The 17,784-nt window shown below is 35.1% G+C and overlaps 2 protein-coding genes across 3 annotated transcripts; one reads left to right on the forward strand and one right to left on the reverse strand.

Annotated features, from left to right (window-relative positions):
* Positions 1-34: 34 nt before the first annotated feature.
* LOC120253485 (acyl-coenzyme A thioesterase 9, mitochondrial-like) lies at positions 35-3,410 on the forward strand. 2 transcript variants are annotated; one of them, XM_039261818.1, is made up of 5 exons: positions 35-566; positions 1,743-1,917; positions 1,986-2,470; positions 2,675-2,803; positions 2,920-3,410. In XM_039261818.1, exons 1-5 carry the CDS (start codon positions 198-200, stop codon positions 3,061-3,063), a joined length of 1,302 nt encoding a protein of 433 aa, XP_039117752.1. In that variant the 5' UTR covers positions 35-197; the 3' UTR covers positions 3,064-3,410. The 2 variants fall into 2 exon arrangements, with proteins under 2 accessions (XP_039117752.1, XP_039117753.1); XM_039261819.1 differs by lacking the exon at positions 2,920-3,410 and having other exon boundaries at positions 1,986-2,580; positions 2,675-2,764.
* Positions 3,411-3,754: 344 nt separating this feature from the next.
* LOC120253484 (formin-like protein 1) lies at positions 3,755-9,238 on the reverse strand. Its single transcript, XM_039261817.1, is given in 5 exon segments — positions 3,755-4,868; positions 6,008-6,252; positions 7,446-7,645; positions 7,731-7,801; positions 7,803-9,238. Coding segments are annotated over 5 exon segments (2,547 nt in total). The 5' UTR covers positions 9,018-9,238; the 3' UTR covers positions 3,755-4,052.
* Between the last annotated feature and the right edge of the window lie 8,546 nt (positions 9,239-17,784).

The following is a 17,784-nucleotide window of genomic DNA, read 5'->3' on the forward strand; positions in this document are numbered from 1 at the left end:
AAACACTACCTTGAGCTTTTAATTCCTTTCTTCTTCCACGTACCAATCTCTCTTTCTCTCCTTCTTCAAAGATCAAACCCTAATCCACTACCCAAAACCCTTCTTGATTCTCTTTGATCCACCATCCTCACCTCTAAATCACTCCTCTGCACTCCAACACCACCATAATCTACACAAAGCTCCAATCTTTCCTCACAATGGAGCCTGAATCTCCTCCCATACCCGTTGTCTCCACATTCAGTTCACCATTTGAGAAAAGCCCTAACCCTAAGTCATCTCTCCGCAAGCCTCTCAGCTTGTGGCCGGGGATGTACCATTCTCCGGTGACCGATGCTCTCTGGGAAGCTCGTTCGAGCATCTTTGAGAGGTTTCTTTATGGATCCAAGGACGGGCCTCCACAGGCTCAGCTGCTCACTAGGACTCCATCGCATAGCAGGGTTAGCATTGCTTATAACTTCTCTAGTGATTATATTCTCAGGGAGCAGTATAGGGATCCTTGGAATGAGGTTAGGGTTGGGAAATTGCTTGAAGATCTTGATGCTCTTGCTGGAACCATCGCTGTGAAGGTATCATTGTGCATTTCTGTGGAAATTTGAGATTTTTTTTTTTTTTAAAACTCTGTGGCATAATCTCAAATTGCAATGGTTTGATAACTGAATGTTATGAGATATTATATCTCATGATTCATGAAGGCTAATTATCACATTGTCATTTGCTTTTGAAGTAATTGTGCTAATTGTCTTTTTCATTGATGAATCAAAGCAGGAAGGTTGTTCTGCCCTGGATTCAGTATTGTAGATGGTTTGACTAAAATTTGGTTGTAAACGTGTGTCACAAGTGTCAAGTTTTCAAATGATTGAAAAACTTACAAAAGAAAAGTAGATATTAAGATGTTTATACCTTGGAATTGCATTCAAGTGCAATTTATTACTTTCTTATTTACATAGTATGTATCTTTTGGGTGGTTAGCCTCATTTTATAAATGGATAGAAGTTTAGTATAATCCAAGATTCCAAACTCAAACTTTGAGGGTATTATTTTCTGTTTTTAATTTTTATTCCTTCTTTTGTATTTTGGGTTAGTATGCATTAACCGAAGTAGATAACCTAGGGGCTATCTGTGTAATAAAGTGGATGTTTTGGATAGAAATATTGGATAAACCAGGATAAACTCTTCATGCATGGCTTGTCACCAAACTTGGCTGGCAAAAGTTAATATATTATTTGATGTATTCTAACATTGATATCATTTGCCAGGATTTTTGAAAAGGCTTGAGAGGTGCAATTCAATGATTTGAAGTGCCACTGAACCATCAGTTGGTGTTGAAGTAGCTATAAGACTAGATGGGGCACTATAAAGTGTGTCTATTCAACATTGAATATTAGCGTACTAGGCCATTATGCTCTTTTTTTGCCTGTTTTTAGTGGAACTCTTTTTGTCTATTTTTTGAAGTGATTGACAAATTCATGGTGCCTAACATACTTAATAGAAGAAACATTTGTTTTATACCAATGTCTTAGATATAAAAGAAAGAGTTTGGAAAAATTTTGCACATACTTTCATGAAAATCACCGTCACCAGTCAAATCATTGATATGCTATTATGTTTCTCATTAAAGGTTCTGAAGCTGTTTGTTATTGTTGGGAGTTCTGTCTTTCTTTAACAAGCTCCAATGCATGTTTGTTTAAGAACCTTGTGTGTTAAGTGTCAATATCTTGTTTTTATTACCATCTGTTTTCCAGCACTGCTCTGATGATGATAGCACTACAAGGCCCGTCATGTTGGTTACTGCATCTGTAGATAAGATAGTTCTAAAGAAGCCAATTCTTGTCGACAAAGACCTTGAAATATCTGGTGCTGTTGCGTGGGTTGGCCGTTCATCACTGCAAATACAAATGGAAATAACTCAGCTACAAGGTAATCTGGTGTTGTCAATAGGGTATCCTTATCATTGTTAATGCACTCATTCTTCCTCTGCCTTCCAGAGCAATCTATACCATCAGATTCTGTTGTCTTGACGGCAACATTCACATTTGTTGCCCGGGATTCAAAGACTGGAAAATCTGCTCCAGTTAACCGTCTTTTACCAGAAACTGACCATGAAAAGAAGCTATTTGAGGAAAGAGAAGAAAGAGATAAACTTAGGAAAAGGAAGAGAGATGACCAGATGGAGTTGGAGAGGGGAGGGCGTAAACTTCATGATGATGTTGGATGTTTAAAGAGATTGTTGGCTGAGGGTCGAGTCTTCTGCGATTTGCCTGCTTTAGCAGATAGAGATAGCATTCTGATAAGAGATACACGTCTTGAGAATTCTTTGGTTTGCCAACCTCAGCAGAGGAACCCACATGGAAGAATTTTCGGAGGTTTTTTGATGCTCCGAGCATTTGAATTAGCTTTCTCAACTGCATATGCCTTCGTTGGACAAATGCCCTGCTTTCTGGAAGTCGATCATGTTGATTTCCTAAAACCTGTCAGTTGCCTACTCCTTACTGCATCTATCATCCATGCTTCCATAAATGTCTTTTCCGTTTTATATGGAAAATGTGTTGAACTCCTTTATTGAATTTGTCCTGTAATAAGGTTTGTGATGGTTTTCCTACTGCCTGCCTGGTCGCATCTCATCCATGTGTCGGTAGAAAACTGATTTTCTCAAGTTAATCTATGATGTATGTAGGTGAATGTGGGAGATTTCCTTCGATTTAAATCATGTGTGCTGTACACAAAGTTACAAAATCCAGAACGACCTCTGATCAACATCGAAGTTGAAGCTCACGTCACCAGACCGGAGCTTCGAACTAGTGAGGTAAGGCTTTAAACAAAAAGTCTTTTATGCATTAGTCACAAAATAGAGTTCTGTTAATCATTCCAATTTAGTGAATTATGAATGTACAATTGCTTGTGGTTATATTTTGTGACTAGGTGTCAAATACATTCTATTTTACATTTACCGTCAACGGTGATGCATTGAAGAAGGGAGTGAGGATCCGCAATGTGGTACCGGCAACAGTGGAAGAAGCGCATCGTGTACAAGAGCGCATGGAAGCTGAGAAAATTTTTTCATAGGTTCAAGGATAAAGCTATTCGACAATATGGATTCTGTTTGGCCCAAAGAGGTACAAGAAGAAGGAACTTCAATCAGTTGAACTCTTCACTATGTCATTGTTGTAATGCAGCGTTCCACTTTTCGACAAATCTGTAAGAAAAAAGCAAAAGGATATATCTTAAGAAAGTAGTGTAGAAATTAGAGGAGAGAGAAATTAAGTTACACATGGTATTTGTGGTTTACTTTATATTTCAACTTCATATTGCAACAAGTAGTTTGATGTTTTATACCCTTGTAAAACCGAGTAAATCAAATTTATGATCCTAGTTTTGAAGCTTGCTAAAGAGGGTTATAAGATACTTTTACAGATTGTGATTCTTGGGATTATATGTTTGTTCATCAATAGTGTTGATTAGCAATGAATTGCCATCTTTTTTTGTATTCACAGTGAATTGTGCATCATTTCTTAAAATCATGCTATTTAATGAGAAATTAGCATCACATATTCAGCCGAAATATAATAAAATAAAGGATATGCACATATATAAAACTAAGATTTTGCATAAATAGTCAATAAATTTTGTTTTCATGTAATAGGTGTTCACAAGTACATAACTATTTTGACAGGGATATATAAGCAAAATCCTTGAATTAAATTCAGAGAAAAGACACTCATCTGTTCTGTTGTCCAGATTTCAGATTCAATTCGGGGAAACAAATGCAACTTTCTTTGAACTGATGCATAGATATTGCTAAAATTAATAAATTAAAGCAGATATACATATAAAAAAAGGCCTATTCCCTCATCTTATTCTGACCTACATTTAGATATCATTCTATATATATAAATATATGTGGCCATAATAAACATCTAAAGAACATTTTACATCAATTTCTACACATACAAGAAGAAGAGTCATCCGGTGTTTTGATAGATGTTCAGCCAGGCTTCCGGCTGATTGTTGATAGCACAAAAATTTGCTGCCTGAGAAATGCTAGTCCAATGAATTCAAGACGACGATGAACTTTCATCATCAGAGCTCTCAGGCCTCAATGCATGAAGCCGGGGAAACAACGGCGGCAGAGTTGGATTCACTGGCACGGGAAGCTGTCGAGCTGAGGTAACAAAGTGGCGATCATTGATCTTCCCGACTTCTTTGCATACCTGATCAAGAACTGTGAGAAAGTCTCTTACCACCATGAAAATTCTGAATGGGTGAGCTTCTTCCTTGGCTGAATTGCCATGGAAATATTCGGTTATTTCCTTGACCAGAGACAGGGCCACACTCTCTTGAGCTTGAACTTTTATGATGTCATCTTCTGCCTTCTTCAAGAACTCACTCATGGCTTTGTCGAATTGATCACTGCTCTCGTTTGTACCTTTGTTGGCCTCATTCAATCTCAAGACCTCACTGATCTTGTTGATTCCAGCAGCAAGTTTGGAGACATAGCTACTGAGCACATCAGAGTCCATTGCAGCTGCCTTCTTCACGTTGCTGAGCTCTCCTCCAAGTCCGGCAACAACTTGGAGGCCAAGCTTTTTGTGCTCGAGGTCATCTTGTAATGTACTTGCCTGAGTTTTGGTAGTTGATGAATTGGCGGAAAGGCGGGAGCCTTCTGCTCTGATAATTTCTTGGACGACAAAATGGAGAAGGGTGGTCTTGCCATCAGTGCCTTTAACATCAACCAGTTTGAGGAGAGTATCAAGCTTAAAGGCCTTTGCATCACCCCGATTGGTTCCAACATTCATTCGGTTCCCCGTCTTGAGGACTGCCTCTAGTAGCTTGAGAAATAAGCGGCTGCTCCTCAGCTCTTCACAGGCTGCCTGAGAATTGCACAAGTAATTAACATGGTTAGAAAAATAACATCAGTAGTTTAATTTCTTAATGTTGAAATGTGTATATCACATGTTAACTCTTTCAAAGAAATACTTGTCACTCTTTCCCTACTATATATCATTTGCAAATTCACAATTCCAATCTCACATGTAGAAAACTCAGCTTCTAATGATAGATTTTTGCAAATATGCAGGTAAGTCATTGGCATCAAAAAGGTATTAAATCACATAAAAGCAATGCAAATACTGGTCGGTTCGATAGTGGAAGTCTGTCAAGTTAGCACATGAATTTGCTTCCATAGACTTCAAACAGGACATTGTAGAAATCTTTGTGTCTCTATCATACATAGATAAATGTTGTCTTTATCTGTTAAATGCTATCAAGATGTGTCAGCCAATATTCTCAGCTTCTGTTTTTCTCCACCTTTCATTGTGTGTTACCTTTTACTATACTAACAAGGGCCTCAAGATTTTTCTTATCATCAGCACATACAGCCAACAAATTATGTTCATTTCCAGCATTTGTTTTGTCTGAATAAATATTCATGAAAATGTAGCCAGAGCGGAAAGCCCACTCATTCTGCAGTACTTCAATATAGTAGATTTCTACCAACATAAAAAAAATTTAGTTTATAGATGAATTAGGTGCATAGATATTCAGGGTCCCCAAACCTGAAAGACATACGAAATATTTCCAGTCATGCATTCCCTTTTTTGTTATTTTTCCCATGAGCATGGACACACTAGAGCAACATTCAGTTTACTGTGATCATCCAGTAAAACATGACAATAATTGGCTTATCAACCTAAGGCTGTGGAAATGATCTATGTTGCTTTGCCATTCTCCAGCTTCAAAAGCAAATAAAAAACTAGAGGACCATAGTGTATGAATCAAAAAAAAGTTTCCAATTTCAGAAGCAGAGAGATGCGGACGACTTACAAGATAGTTTTCATGCTTTTGCATCATACAGTAAGTTCAAACAGTTTCATATTTTTATTAGGCCATGACAAGAGACAGAAACTTACAGAATTCGAACACACATACACAGCCCTAGGGTAAGTATCTACCAGGCAAATAAGTAATGCAGATGACAGCAAAAATAAGAACTGGAAATGATCATACATACCTCAAGAGTTTCGAATGATTTTTTAAGGTAATTGACCTCCGAATCAAAATTTGCAATGTAAAGCATTGCATCCACTCTTTTAAATGCAAATGGGATATCAAGGACTGCCTTCAGAAATTTTTCTGCTGGGCCCAGCTTAAATGGCGAATCATCTTTGTAGTCTCTCAGTTTACCTTCTTCCTCTTTGCTAGGAGCCATCTTTAACAATGTCTCCAGAAGTTCAGTTCCCAGGCTATCTGTATTACCTGTTCACAGACACATTTATCTTTAAGATTGGAGAAAAATCACAGATAAATCAAAGAATAGAAAGGTGCCATTTAAAAGAGTCAGAACCAGCCATGTCATAATAATAACTTAAAAGCAGGTTGAAATAAGACAAAAGCAAACAATGTTTCAGCACAGGCATGCATAAAGGAATGAAGCTTGGAGACTATGGATCAAAAGAAAAAAGAAGGAAAGGACTGAAAGGAGTTGATCCATGCAGGATAAAGAGTGATAGAAACAAATTGATCACAAATTTAATATAACCCTAGATCACCTGGTGAACAAAATTATTTATGAGTTCATGAGGAGTTGGAGAAATAACAAAGGGTCAACATATTGCAGGAAAAGAGAATGGGAACGGCAACTGAAATTTGCACAAGTTGGCAACAGTGTTGGTATAATACTAACAATTAGTGGGCATAGTAAACAAAATTAAGGCAATGATTACAACATTAACTAAGCAAATGCCAATAGAAAAAAAAAACACACTGACAGTTCTTCATATCCGAGTCTTACACCATTCACAGGTTCTTAATTAAACAAAAGTTGAAAATACCTAGTAGAAGAATCCAATCAAATGAGAGGAGTTGAACCTTGCAGCTCAAATGGCAGCAACATCCATCTCCAAAAGAAAGATGCTACCAGAAAGCAAGAAAATTTGAATAAAGCAAATAGACCGATAGGCTGTGAATAAGTATAAGGAGAAAGTTGTTGATATTACTCTATCAAGGTAAGCAAGGGCAAAACCAAACTTCCTATCTATGCAAGTCTTTGGCTTTCTAAAGCAACTGAACCCATTGATTGAATGTAAAGTAGTTCCTGAGGGTACCCTATAGAAACCAAATCAAATTTAGCCACCCGCATAACATTTTAGCAATTTTTGGTAGAAATGGCATTGCAGACAGTGTATAGAATCTCTCAAATACAACCAAAACATGACATGGCAACCACTAGTACATTTCCATTTTTACAATAACTACAAAAACAACCAACCTTCTTGCAGTTAAAACTCTATCATGCTGAACATAAAATGAGGAAAGAAAAAAAAAAAACCTGGATGGCAAGTGAATTAATAAGCTATTAACAGCGAGTATCATGCAACAAGATACTGCTATTACTAAGCCAAAATGGCAAGAACGAATAGCAAATGAGTAAAAAGTTCAAAAATCATCACCTTCTAAAAGTGCTTCACAGACTTCCTCCTTGGTAACATTCAGTGCCCTGAGCAAAATAGCAATGTTCTGTGACTTCTTTGGGTCAAGTACTCTGTTCTCTGAATTTGGTACAGGGAGCACAGGCCGCCAGTTCGTCTCCTTCGGCGCTGTGCTCGCTGGATTGCAGACAAACAATGTCTCAATCATCTCCTCGTTCAACCTGCAAAACCAAACAATCCAACTGTCCAATTAGAGAAACAACAAAACACCAGCAATCACAAAGAAATCAGCTGCAGAAGCATTACTGGAAAGAACTGGACTTCAGCTGATCCCAGACCATTGCACGGTCTGAGCTTGCCCGGACCTTATCCCAATGCTAAAGGCTTCAACTTTGGCCTCAGATTCTCCTCCTCATTCTTCTCCACCTCATCCGCATGCTCTTCAGCCACCGGAGGAGCCGGATCAGCAACCACATTCTTGAGACCAATTGGCTGTGGCTTCACAAGGGCCGGCGGCGCACTCCGAACACGATTCTCCCAATACCCAGAGGGCGGCGGCGGTGGTGGCGGTGGAGGAGTCAACTGCCACGACTTCCGATCTAAATTCTTCACAGCTGGAGGGCAACTCAGAGGCGGCTTCCTCTTCGGTGGCGACGGGGTCAACGGCCGCAGCGCCGGAGGAGGTGGCGGAGGCGGGGGTGGAGGCGGCTGAGATTTCTCAGTGGATCTCGCACGAACCGGAGACGGAAGGCTCGGCGACGACGCCGGGTACGACGGCGAGCTATGGGTCGAGCTATGCGACCCGGGTTCCGGCAATGCCGAAGGCCGGAAGGTTCCTCTAGAACTAGATCCAAGCCCAGAGCTTTCCTTCCCAGCCGACGACCCTCGCGGCGAGTAAAACTCCTCATCAGAGGAGCACCCATCAGCACCGCCATGGCGACGGAGCTGGCGGGAGAGCGGCGGGAGAGGGTGGAGCTCCGGCGATCTCGCGCCGAGCTTCCTGTAAGGGGATCCAACGGCAGAGAAGCCATCCTCGGGATCCGCACTCCGACTGCGAGAGCTCACAAGAGTTCCCAAGTACAAGAAATCAGAAGCAGTGGTGGTGGTCACAGCGGGGGTTGGTTTCTGGCCGTTGGATGGGGTGGAGAAGAGTTGTTCGCCGTCGGATCGGGGGGCATTCCGGGAATGCCGGCGACGGTGGAGTAAAAAGGCGAGGGTGAGAGAGAGAAGAGAGAGAATGAAGAGAGGGAGAAGTATAGCTGGGAGGAGTTTGCGGGAAGAGCGAGAAGGGGTAGAATGGGAAGAGGGAAAAGTTAAAGAGGAGATGTTGGCCGGAAAAGTGGGGACGGAGGAGGAGGAGGAGGAGGAAGGTGGTGGAGGGGAAGGGTAAGATGGGAAGAAAGGTTGGGAATTGGAGGATGAGGTGGTGGAGGATGAAGGGTATTTTGGGATGGACGGAGATGGTGGTTGAGAAGGAGGTGGGGATAGAATGGGAAAGAAAGGTTGATGAAGTGTTCGGCGATTTGGAATAAGAGTGGAATATGAGTGAGATAGCAGGAGAGGTAAGAGGGAAAATAGGAATAGCAGGGGCATTGTGGGAAGGAAGGATAACAAGAAGAAAGAAGAAGATGAAGATGAAGATGAAGATGAAGATTGAATGGAAAGAAGAAAGAAGAAGTGGTATGAACTATGTAGGAGTGTATAGTAAATTTGGAGGGTGATGTGTGAATGAGTGATTAATTGTGATTAGTGAAGATTAATTAGGATTAAGAAGGAACAGTGCTAGTGGGATGGTTGTGATGGGGTTAATGGATTGGATTGATTAGTGTTTGTTTTTTTATTGTTTGATTTGGATGGTGGGAAAGGGAGAGATTGGTCAAGGAAGAAATTTTTTTTTATTATTATTATTATTATTATTTTTTAATGAACGTGGAAAGAAGGTTAGAACACACGGTGACTCGATGAGGTTGTATAGATGAAAATTAATTAAAAATTTAATTTTTTTTTTTTTATATATAGCATTGGTATCCAGCAGCAACGATCATATGGCAATGGTTGGATTTCAATTCAACGGTTTTGTACTATTGTACTTATACAGTTAAAAAATAAAATGTATAATATTTTGATTTAAATTGTTAAATCGAGTATTTTAACAAATTTAAACCATTAAACTTTATTTTTTTTTTGACATACAATAATTTTTTAAAAATCATATTAAATTTTACTTTTTAAAATTTATAATTTTTTTTTAACTTACGCTCTTACAAAAACTAAATTCACATTTCTTCATTTATTAATGAAAGAAATTTCTCTGACCGTCCTTACAAATAAATTCTTTTTTCAATTATATGTATATATTGGGCCGAATGAGAAAGATTGGACTTATTTGACAACTTTTATATTGTTTAGAAAAATTTAAATGCTATTTGACCAAAAAGAAATATAAATAAATAATAGTGATTTGCAGAGGAAATGAATAAATTTGATTTGCATTGGGGTATTATGAAAATTGTCATAAAATATTATTCTCCATTATGGATGAGATAATAATTTTTCAACATCATTTTTTATTATTAATTGATGAACCTCTGATTTTGGAAGTGGAGAATTTTTTTTTTTTTAACTAATTGTCAAATTAAGCTTTTTATATATTTTCATAAGAATCCAAACATAATTCACTCAAAAATTTTACCAATAATGCATGAAATAAACAAAAAAATTGGCACTTATTTATTGGGACTAATTTGCACTTTGTCTTTTGCATGCATATTTGGGATTAACTCATAGAACTCTATAATTATCTTGTTAATCCTAGCATTAAGATCACTTAGTTAAATTCAGTTATGTTACCAAATTTTGTGTGGGAATTTTATGCAACATTTATTAAAAATATTTTTTTTTAAAAAAAAGGCACCAAATTAATGTCTCCTTTTGACTTTATAGATTGAAATATAAAGTTTTTAATTTATAATTGAGGGTAGTTTTGAAAAATTTTCCAATTCTAATGTTTGGTGGCCAGCAAGCTATCATCCATTATAAAGTTGGTGCTTTGTCAATCAGTATTAATTTTATCTTTTTATGAAGCCATGCATGATGCACTATGAAAATTAATCACATTTCCATGCATAAAAATTCAAATAATTAAATAATTAATTATTTAATAAATATCTAAAAATTTTATATTTTCTATAAAAACGTGTCAAGTGCAGTGGTCACAAAAATTATCTTTAACAGGTTACAGTTCAATCCTCATGACGTCAAAGTCGAGTGTGTATATACTAAATGATCAATTTTTTGTGGTATGTACACTCTTTATATATTATCAATCCACTTTGACCAAAAAATAATAATAATAAAAATAAAAATAAAATGCACAAATTTTGTTCACACATTTACATTAAATTCGCAAGCAAATTTGATTCAAGCTAAATTATAATATAACATTCCTTTCAAGGGGGAATGCAAGAAAAAGTTTCTATTTTAGGCTCTCTCATAAATTTTATTTCATTGGTTTAAATATTTTTTTTACTACCATAACTCTACTTTATACTTTATATCAAAATAACAAAAATACCATATATATATATATACCAACCTTTCAAATTGTATGAGTGATAAATACCATTATATTTTAGGCCGATAAAAATGACTTTTTATTTTCATATTCTAATTTTAATTTTAAAAAAAATGGAGTAATTTTATCATTTTAGTAATAAAATAAGAACATAATATTGGGTTATTATAACAATAAGTAAGGGTAGTTTCATTATTTTACTATATAGAGATATATGTAGAGATATATGTAGAGTTATATATTTTTCTTATTATTTAGAATTTGTATATAAAAATATTTATAGAATTTCTGATTTAATTATATCATATTCCCAATGATACTGATAACAAACGAAACTAATTAATATAATATATATAAACACATCAAATGATTCTCATAATTGTCTCTTAATTAATAAATCTGTTTATTTTGGCATCTTAAACTGATGTTCCACATTAAATTATATTTTATTCCATGGTTTCCTGTTATTTATATAAATATTTATTAATTCAAAAGGTCTAATTACTTTTAATTTTTTCAAGAAAATATAAATCCATATTTTTTTTATATAACTTTTTATATTAAAAGGGAAAAAAATACAATGTGAATCACCTTTAAAAAGTGATTGATTTATCAATGATATTCAATGATCATTCCATATTCTCATATCATGATGTTCAAGAAACATTGCAAACCATGAAATCATCATATTATATATTACATAATAATAACATATATATAATAAATAAAATTAATAAATATATAATATGTAGAGACCTTGGAATGCTAAAACAGAGGAGTGATGATGAAAAGGAGGCCAGCTGGGAGCAACCATGATATGAATAAGAACATCAGTTGTAATTTGTTTCTAATGCATGAAATCCAAAAATGAACATAGAAAAAAGGGGTGCAAATAAAAGATTTAAAATAAATAAATAAAAAGTGTCGGCAGTTGAGTACGGTCAAACACTTCGAATGTACTGTTTTGCTGCATATTCAATATATTCTTTCTTGGGAAAAATGTATTTATTGTTGTTTTAAAAACTTTATATTCAAATAATAAATACCAATCAATGACTATTTGGCCCGTTATTACCATTGCTAGTGTATAATTTTTATGTTTTTACTTAAAAAACGGGTTTAAACCTCAATTTGTATAGGGTAAAGATATAATTGTCGTTGAGCATCACCTTATGCACATCCATAGCATGTGATTATCCACATCTCTCAAAATACTCCCTACGTTCTTTTTTATCTGTCGTGAATAACCGAATCTCACGTACCAAGAAAGTTGTTTATTTAACATAATTTAATAAAAAAATTAGTTATTTTTTTAAAATTATCCCTAATTTATATCTTCACAATTCTCTCTCATATTAAATTTCAAGAAGAGAATTGAATGAAATGTTAGGGTAATTTTAGGAAAAAATAATAATAATAATAAATGCTTCTTGATGTTTAAAAATAACAAATAAAAAATAACATAGGTTTATGACAGATAAAAAAGAACGGAGGGAGTAATAATATATATATACATATATATAAATGGATAAACCACATAATTTATTAAATAAAAAAATAATACATCAAAAGTAAGAAATAAGTACAAAGATCTACAGGTGGTGGAGACAAACAAAACTAAATAAAACATAAAATTAGAAAGAAAAAAAAGCAAAACAACTTGCCCACTGAGCCAAATAATAAAAACAGAAAGAAACACCTCAAACTAGAGAATGGAATCTATAGAAGAGTTGGTAGGTGGACTATCGTTAATTTCAAAAGCTTGAACGAGCAAGAAATTTAGGTTTTTTTTATTGTTAAGACCAAATTGTTCATGTTAGTGTGATAAGCATGTTAGTTGGCATAATTTGACACCAAGTCAAGATGACGTGGCAATGATGATGACGTGATGATCTTAGTGATATGGTAAGATGATTTGGCAAAAGAAGATGATGTGGCTTGAAGACTAGAAGGCCATAGCTAATGCTATATTTGGAGATCTCTCAAAAAACATGAGGAGCTATCTTTGGTAAGAGCTTATATTTGGAGGATCTCTCTCAAAGAACCAAATTGAGAAAATCTATTGAAGTTATCTTTGATAAGAGCATCAACTTAATTTGGAAGATCTCTCTTACGGAGTAAGCAAAGGGCATGTGGATAATATCTACACAACTATCTTTAGAAAGGAGATCTATCTTAAGACACAAGAATATCTATGGTCACAACTACTAGAGGAGACAAAGCTATCTGTGGTTATGGCTACTTGAAGATCAAGCTATTCAAGGACAAATTTATTTGAAGGCACAAATATATTTTGGAGATAATTGAAGCCCAAGCTTGGATGAATGAAGATCAAGTTTGAAGATTGTGAAAACTAAACTTGGATGAAAGAAAGATCAAGTTTGAAAATAATATTTTGAAGACCATCTTTGGTGAGATGGAGATGTGCAATATAGGTGTGACCCTCGGGAGAGTACTGCTGATAAGAACGTGAGAAGGCGAGCTAGTTGCTGGAAGGTTGAGACTAGAAGGATTCAACTATATAGACTCAGACTTAGACATAATTAAGAGGCCTAGAGGCGTCCGCAGGTCGTGTTGTAATGGAAGCTATGACTTAGTCAAGGTCAGTCGGTGAGTCGCGTTGCAAGCTTGGTAACAACAGGGTTGCAATGTCTAAGTTTGGAATGAGTCCAAATTAAGAGCCATGGAGATTCTAAAATAGACATGCGCTATATTTGGGACGTGGAAACGTCTATAAAGGACCATGTTCAGAGATTTAGGGTGAGCCACTGGAGAAACCTAAGTGTGTGGGTGAGAGAGAGTGGACATTGGACAATTTAGAGAGGGTTCATGTATTCATTGTGAGAATGAGATTGAGTGTTGTACTCTTCTTTCTTCCCCTCTTTTAGAGGATTGTTATCTCCATACTCAGGCCCCCAGACATAGGCAAGTTGTACCAAACTGAGCAACCTATTCATGTCTCCTTTCTCTTGCTTATTTGATTTTATATTGAGTGTGTGTGTGTGCGCACATATATTACATGAGAGATCTAGTATAAATCACCACACCAGCACCCCTTCAGAACTAACACTTCACATTTGCTTTAACACTCTCCAGAGCTTCAAGAATCTCGATAAGAAGCAAATGATTAATTTCAAAAATAATGGAATGCAACGACAAATTAACATATATAAAGAATGTAATTATTGCATTCCAACCAAACAAACTAAAAAATTATCCCAATTATGAGGTTTTCTAATCTTTAAGGATTAGAGTTGCTTTTTCGACTCCATGAAGACGACACCTCCTTGAGAGAGAAGTGGGAGGAAGAGGACTACTGAAAATACATCAAAAGTGATACCACACCTTAGCAATGAAAATGACAAGTGCAAAAAAGATCGTCAAAAAATTTCTCTGTGCCATGTTACACAACATGCAAATAGCTTGCATTCTTGATTTGGCAAATTGTCCCTTGGTTAGAACCAGATTATCCCATACAAACTAGTTGAAGAGGATGATTTTGTGAGGGCTTTAGCCCTTCCACAAAATCTTTTTTAATGGAAAATTGATTTTTTATGTTATTACTTGTTATTTTTATTTATTGGCTCATGTGTATTTAATATTTTTGTTTGAGCAATTACTTTTGGTATTCTTTTAATTACTAATTGCTTTTTTTATTTATGAATTTAATTTTTAGCCATTTTTGGCAGTGAATTATCAACCTAGTTAGAAGGTGAGTTTGGAATTGGCGTTTCTCAAATTATTTATATTACAAACTTTAGAACATAATCTTATTTTTTATAAATTTTAAATCCCAAAAACAAACTTAAAAATATTAAAAATTTCTAGCGTAGCAAGTTATGGATTTAGAATTCTAGGTTTCGTCACTCAAGTCAAAATGGCATGCCTATATTTCTATTAAAAAAAATGTATTCAATAAAATTTTTTGTTATTTATCATAACTTGATGCAATTTTTTTTTTTTTTGACAAATAGGCAACAAGTGCCCCCATCTAAGGGTAGTCAGGGGTGTATACGTGAGAGCGGCACTCACCGAACCGTGCACTCACTTTGCGCGATTGATGCAATTCTTTGTCTCATGATATGTAAAAATATGAGAATAAAATGATGAAAATATATGTTGAATTATTTATTTATTTATTTATGCTTTCTGATCATATTAAGATATTAAATTAGGTAGTTTACTTTAATTAATTTATAGTGTGTCATTGAATATGAACTTTGTTTAAATTGTGATATCAAATTTAAACTTTTTATGATGTTAAACTAATTTATATTTAATTTTTTTAATTTTTTTAATTTTTTTTTAAATGAATCAAGTCACAAACCAATATATTTGTACTAAATGTTTGTTTTGGCATGATGAGCACCATAGAATTAATTTATAGGGCCCCCTTAATGACTAATTCTCAATTACATTATAGAATCCATATGTCTCAATCCTTCATGTGATTTTCAAAACTTTCCAATGAGTTCTACAGTATTTTTATTATTATTATTATTATTATTATTATTATTATTATTATTATTTGTTTGTTTGTTTATTTTTTCCTCAACGTGGACAAATCATCACACATACCTTTAATCATCAACATAACCACTGGTTTATTTTTGTGGTAGTACTGTAGTAGTCATATGCTATTAGAACTATTCATGATTTAAAAAAAAAATCCAAAGTAATTCTAATAGTTTTAAATAAATTATTATCAAGAAACAAAATTAGTACAAAATTATGGCAAAAATATGCTGCTTGATACATCCAATTTGAAGTTGAAGTTACTTATAAAATTCACAAAATTAAAATTTTGAATTATTTAAAACAATAACTGAATAAACTAAAATTTTTTCTATCCATTTTGACTAATTTGGTGTTTTAATAATATGTGTGTATATTTGTTTATATGTATTGGTATTATTATTGGATAAAAAAAATATAAAATCTAGGTGCATAAATATGTAAATGTAAAAATTATATTAAAAATAGTCTTGATATAAATCTTAAAGAGGAACATAATATTTTCATAATTTAATTAGTACAGTGGATAAGCTTTCAATTGTTTTAGTTTGAATATGAAAATGTTGTCACCAATCAGATGCAATTGAAAACCAAACTATACAGCAAAATTAGCTCAAGTTTAATCATGTTTAATATGTAATAATTATTTTTAAAATATTTATTTTAATCAGTAATGATTTTATTAAAATTACTTATTAATTCATATAAGTTTTCAATTTTTTTTATCAATATCTCTCTTATTTTTCCTTTGCTTACATGATTTTGTTTTATTTTGTTTTTTATTTTTTTTTAATCTTTATCATATTAGCAATTTAAGTGCAAGTGACCAATGTTGAGTGCAAATTAATAATTTAATATGAATTTAGATTTAAAAGTAAAACACTATAAAAAATTCGAGTCATTTATATGAAATTCTCCCTCCACTTTATGTTTAATTTTAGTGGAAATTGCCAAAAAAACCCTCTAAGTTTATAAAATTGTCAAAAACACCCCGTTAGTTTTGCAATCTCTAAAAACCCCCTCCTTTTAAACACTATGTTTTTCAAACCCCAAAGCCCCAGAACGGATGTGAATCGGAGTGAGTTTCAAATTTTATGGACAAAAATGCCCTTGCATGGGGAGTCGTGAGTGCAGACCATCTCTGCGGCTTTGAGAGGAAGTGGGGGTGGGATTTCCGTGAGGGTAACCCCAAGAGACGAATTTATTGGAGCCGCTTACTTTGCTTTTTTCTCAACTCGCGCCTTCGCTTTTTCCATTCAGCTCGTCTCGAGTTGTCTCTACTGCGAAAGCCTTCATGAATTGACATTTTATCGCCTTTTTCCCTTTCCACCAGTATCTCGAGGAGAAGTCCCCACGCAACTAGTTGGCATTTCATCGCTTGCAATCTAAGGTATTGAGTATGGTTTTATGTTAATCGCTGCATATAAAGAAAGATTTTTCGGTTTTTGTTTTTGTGCTCCTGTTTTTGTTGGAAGATATCAAGTCTCGAGGGGATTTCTACTGGGTTTTTGGTAGTCTGCATAGGGAGATTTCTCGCTAGGGTTTTGTTTTGTTTTGCATTTTCAGATGTATACACTATCGAAAATAGTTTTTTTCGATTGTTATGATTTGTGTAATATTTATAATGTACATTTCCCCTTTCGCTTGATATGGTTGCGCTTTTACAAAACGAGGTCGACGCTTAAGAAATGAGATGTTACAGCTTAAAATTTGTTGTCTCTGCTTAAGTATTCTCGCCTCTGCTTAAGAAAAATGGGTCTCTATTTAACATTTGATATCTCTGCTTTAATAACCGAGAGGTTACCGCTTAAAACCTTATATTTCCGCTTAAACTTTTGTCAACATCGCATGTTGAATGTGTTGTTATTGTCGCAGTTTCGTGATTATGGCGGTCAACCTAGTTAATGGGCGATGCTATTTGACACTCGGGCTGTGGAGACCTTAGTCAATTGAAAGATAACACTGACCCCTCGACACTAGGGAGATTATTCGAAGGACACCGCTTTGCGCTGCTCATCGAGCTGGAAGCTATATATACCAAGAGAGGGCCTTTCTTGATTCTCTTTTGCAAAGGCATCGATGGTCGCACTAATAAATTCGTGGATCGGGAAAAGCTCGCCGAAGTTTCAGTGCCCTCGTGGATGTGGCCCTCGTTCTTGGTCTGCATAGGTGATGGCGACGCAGCTTGTGTTTCGTGGGAAGAAGACCCGCTCGGCTCAAGGGCGGTATTTAATCAAAAACCCTACGAGAGCACAGAGACTCCATCAAGAG

Source organism: Dioscorea cayenensis, unplaced genomic scaffold (genome assembly GCF_009730915.1).
Source record: "Dioscorea cayenensis subsp. rotundata cultivar TDr96_F1 unplaced genomic scaffold, TDr96_F1_v2_PseudoChromosome.rev07_lg8_w22 25.fasta BLBR01000103.1, whole genome shotgun sequence".
NCBI classification, from domain to species: Eukaryota; Viridiplantae; Streptophyta; class Magnoliopsida; order Dioscoreales; family Dioscoreaceae; genus Dioscorea; species Dioscorea cayenensis.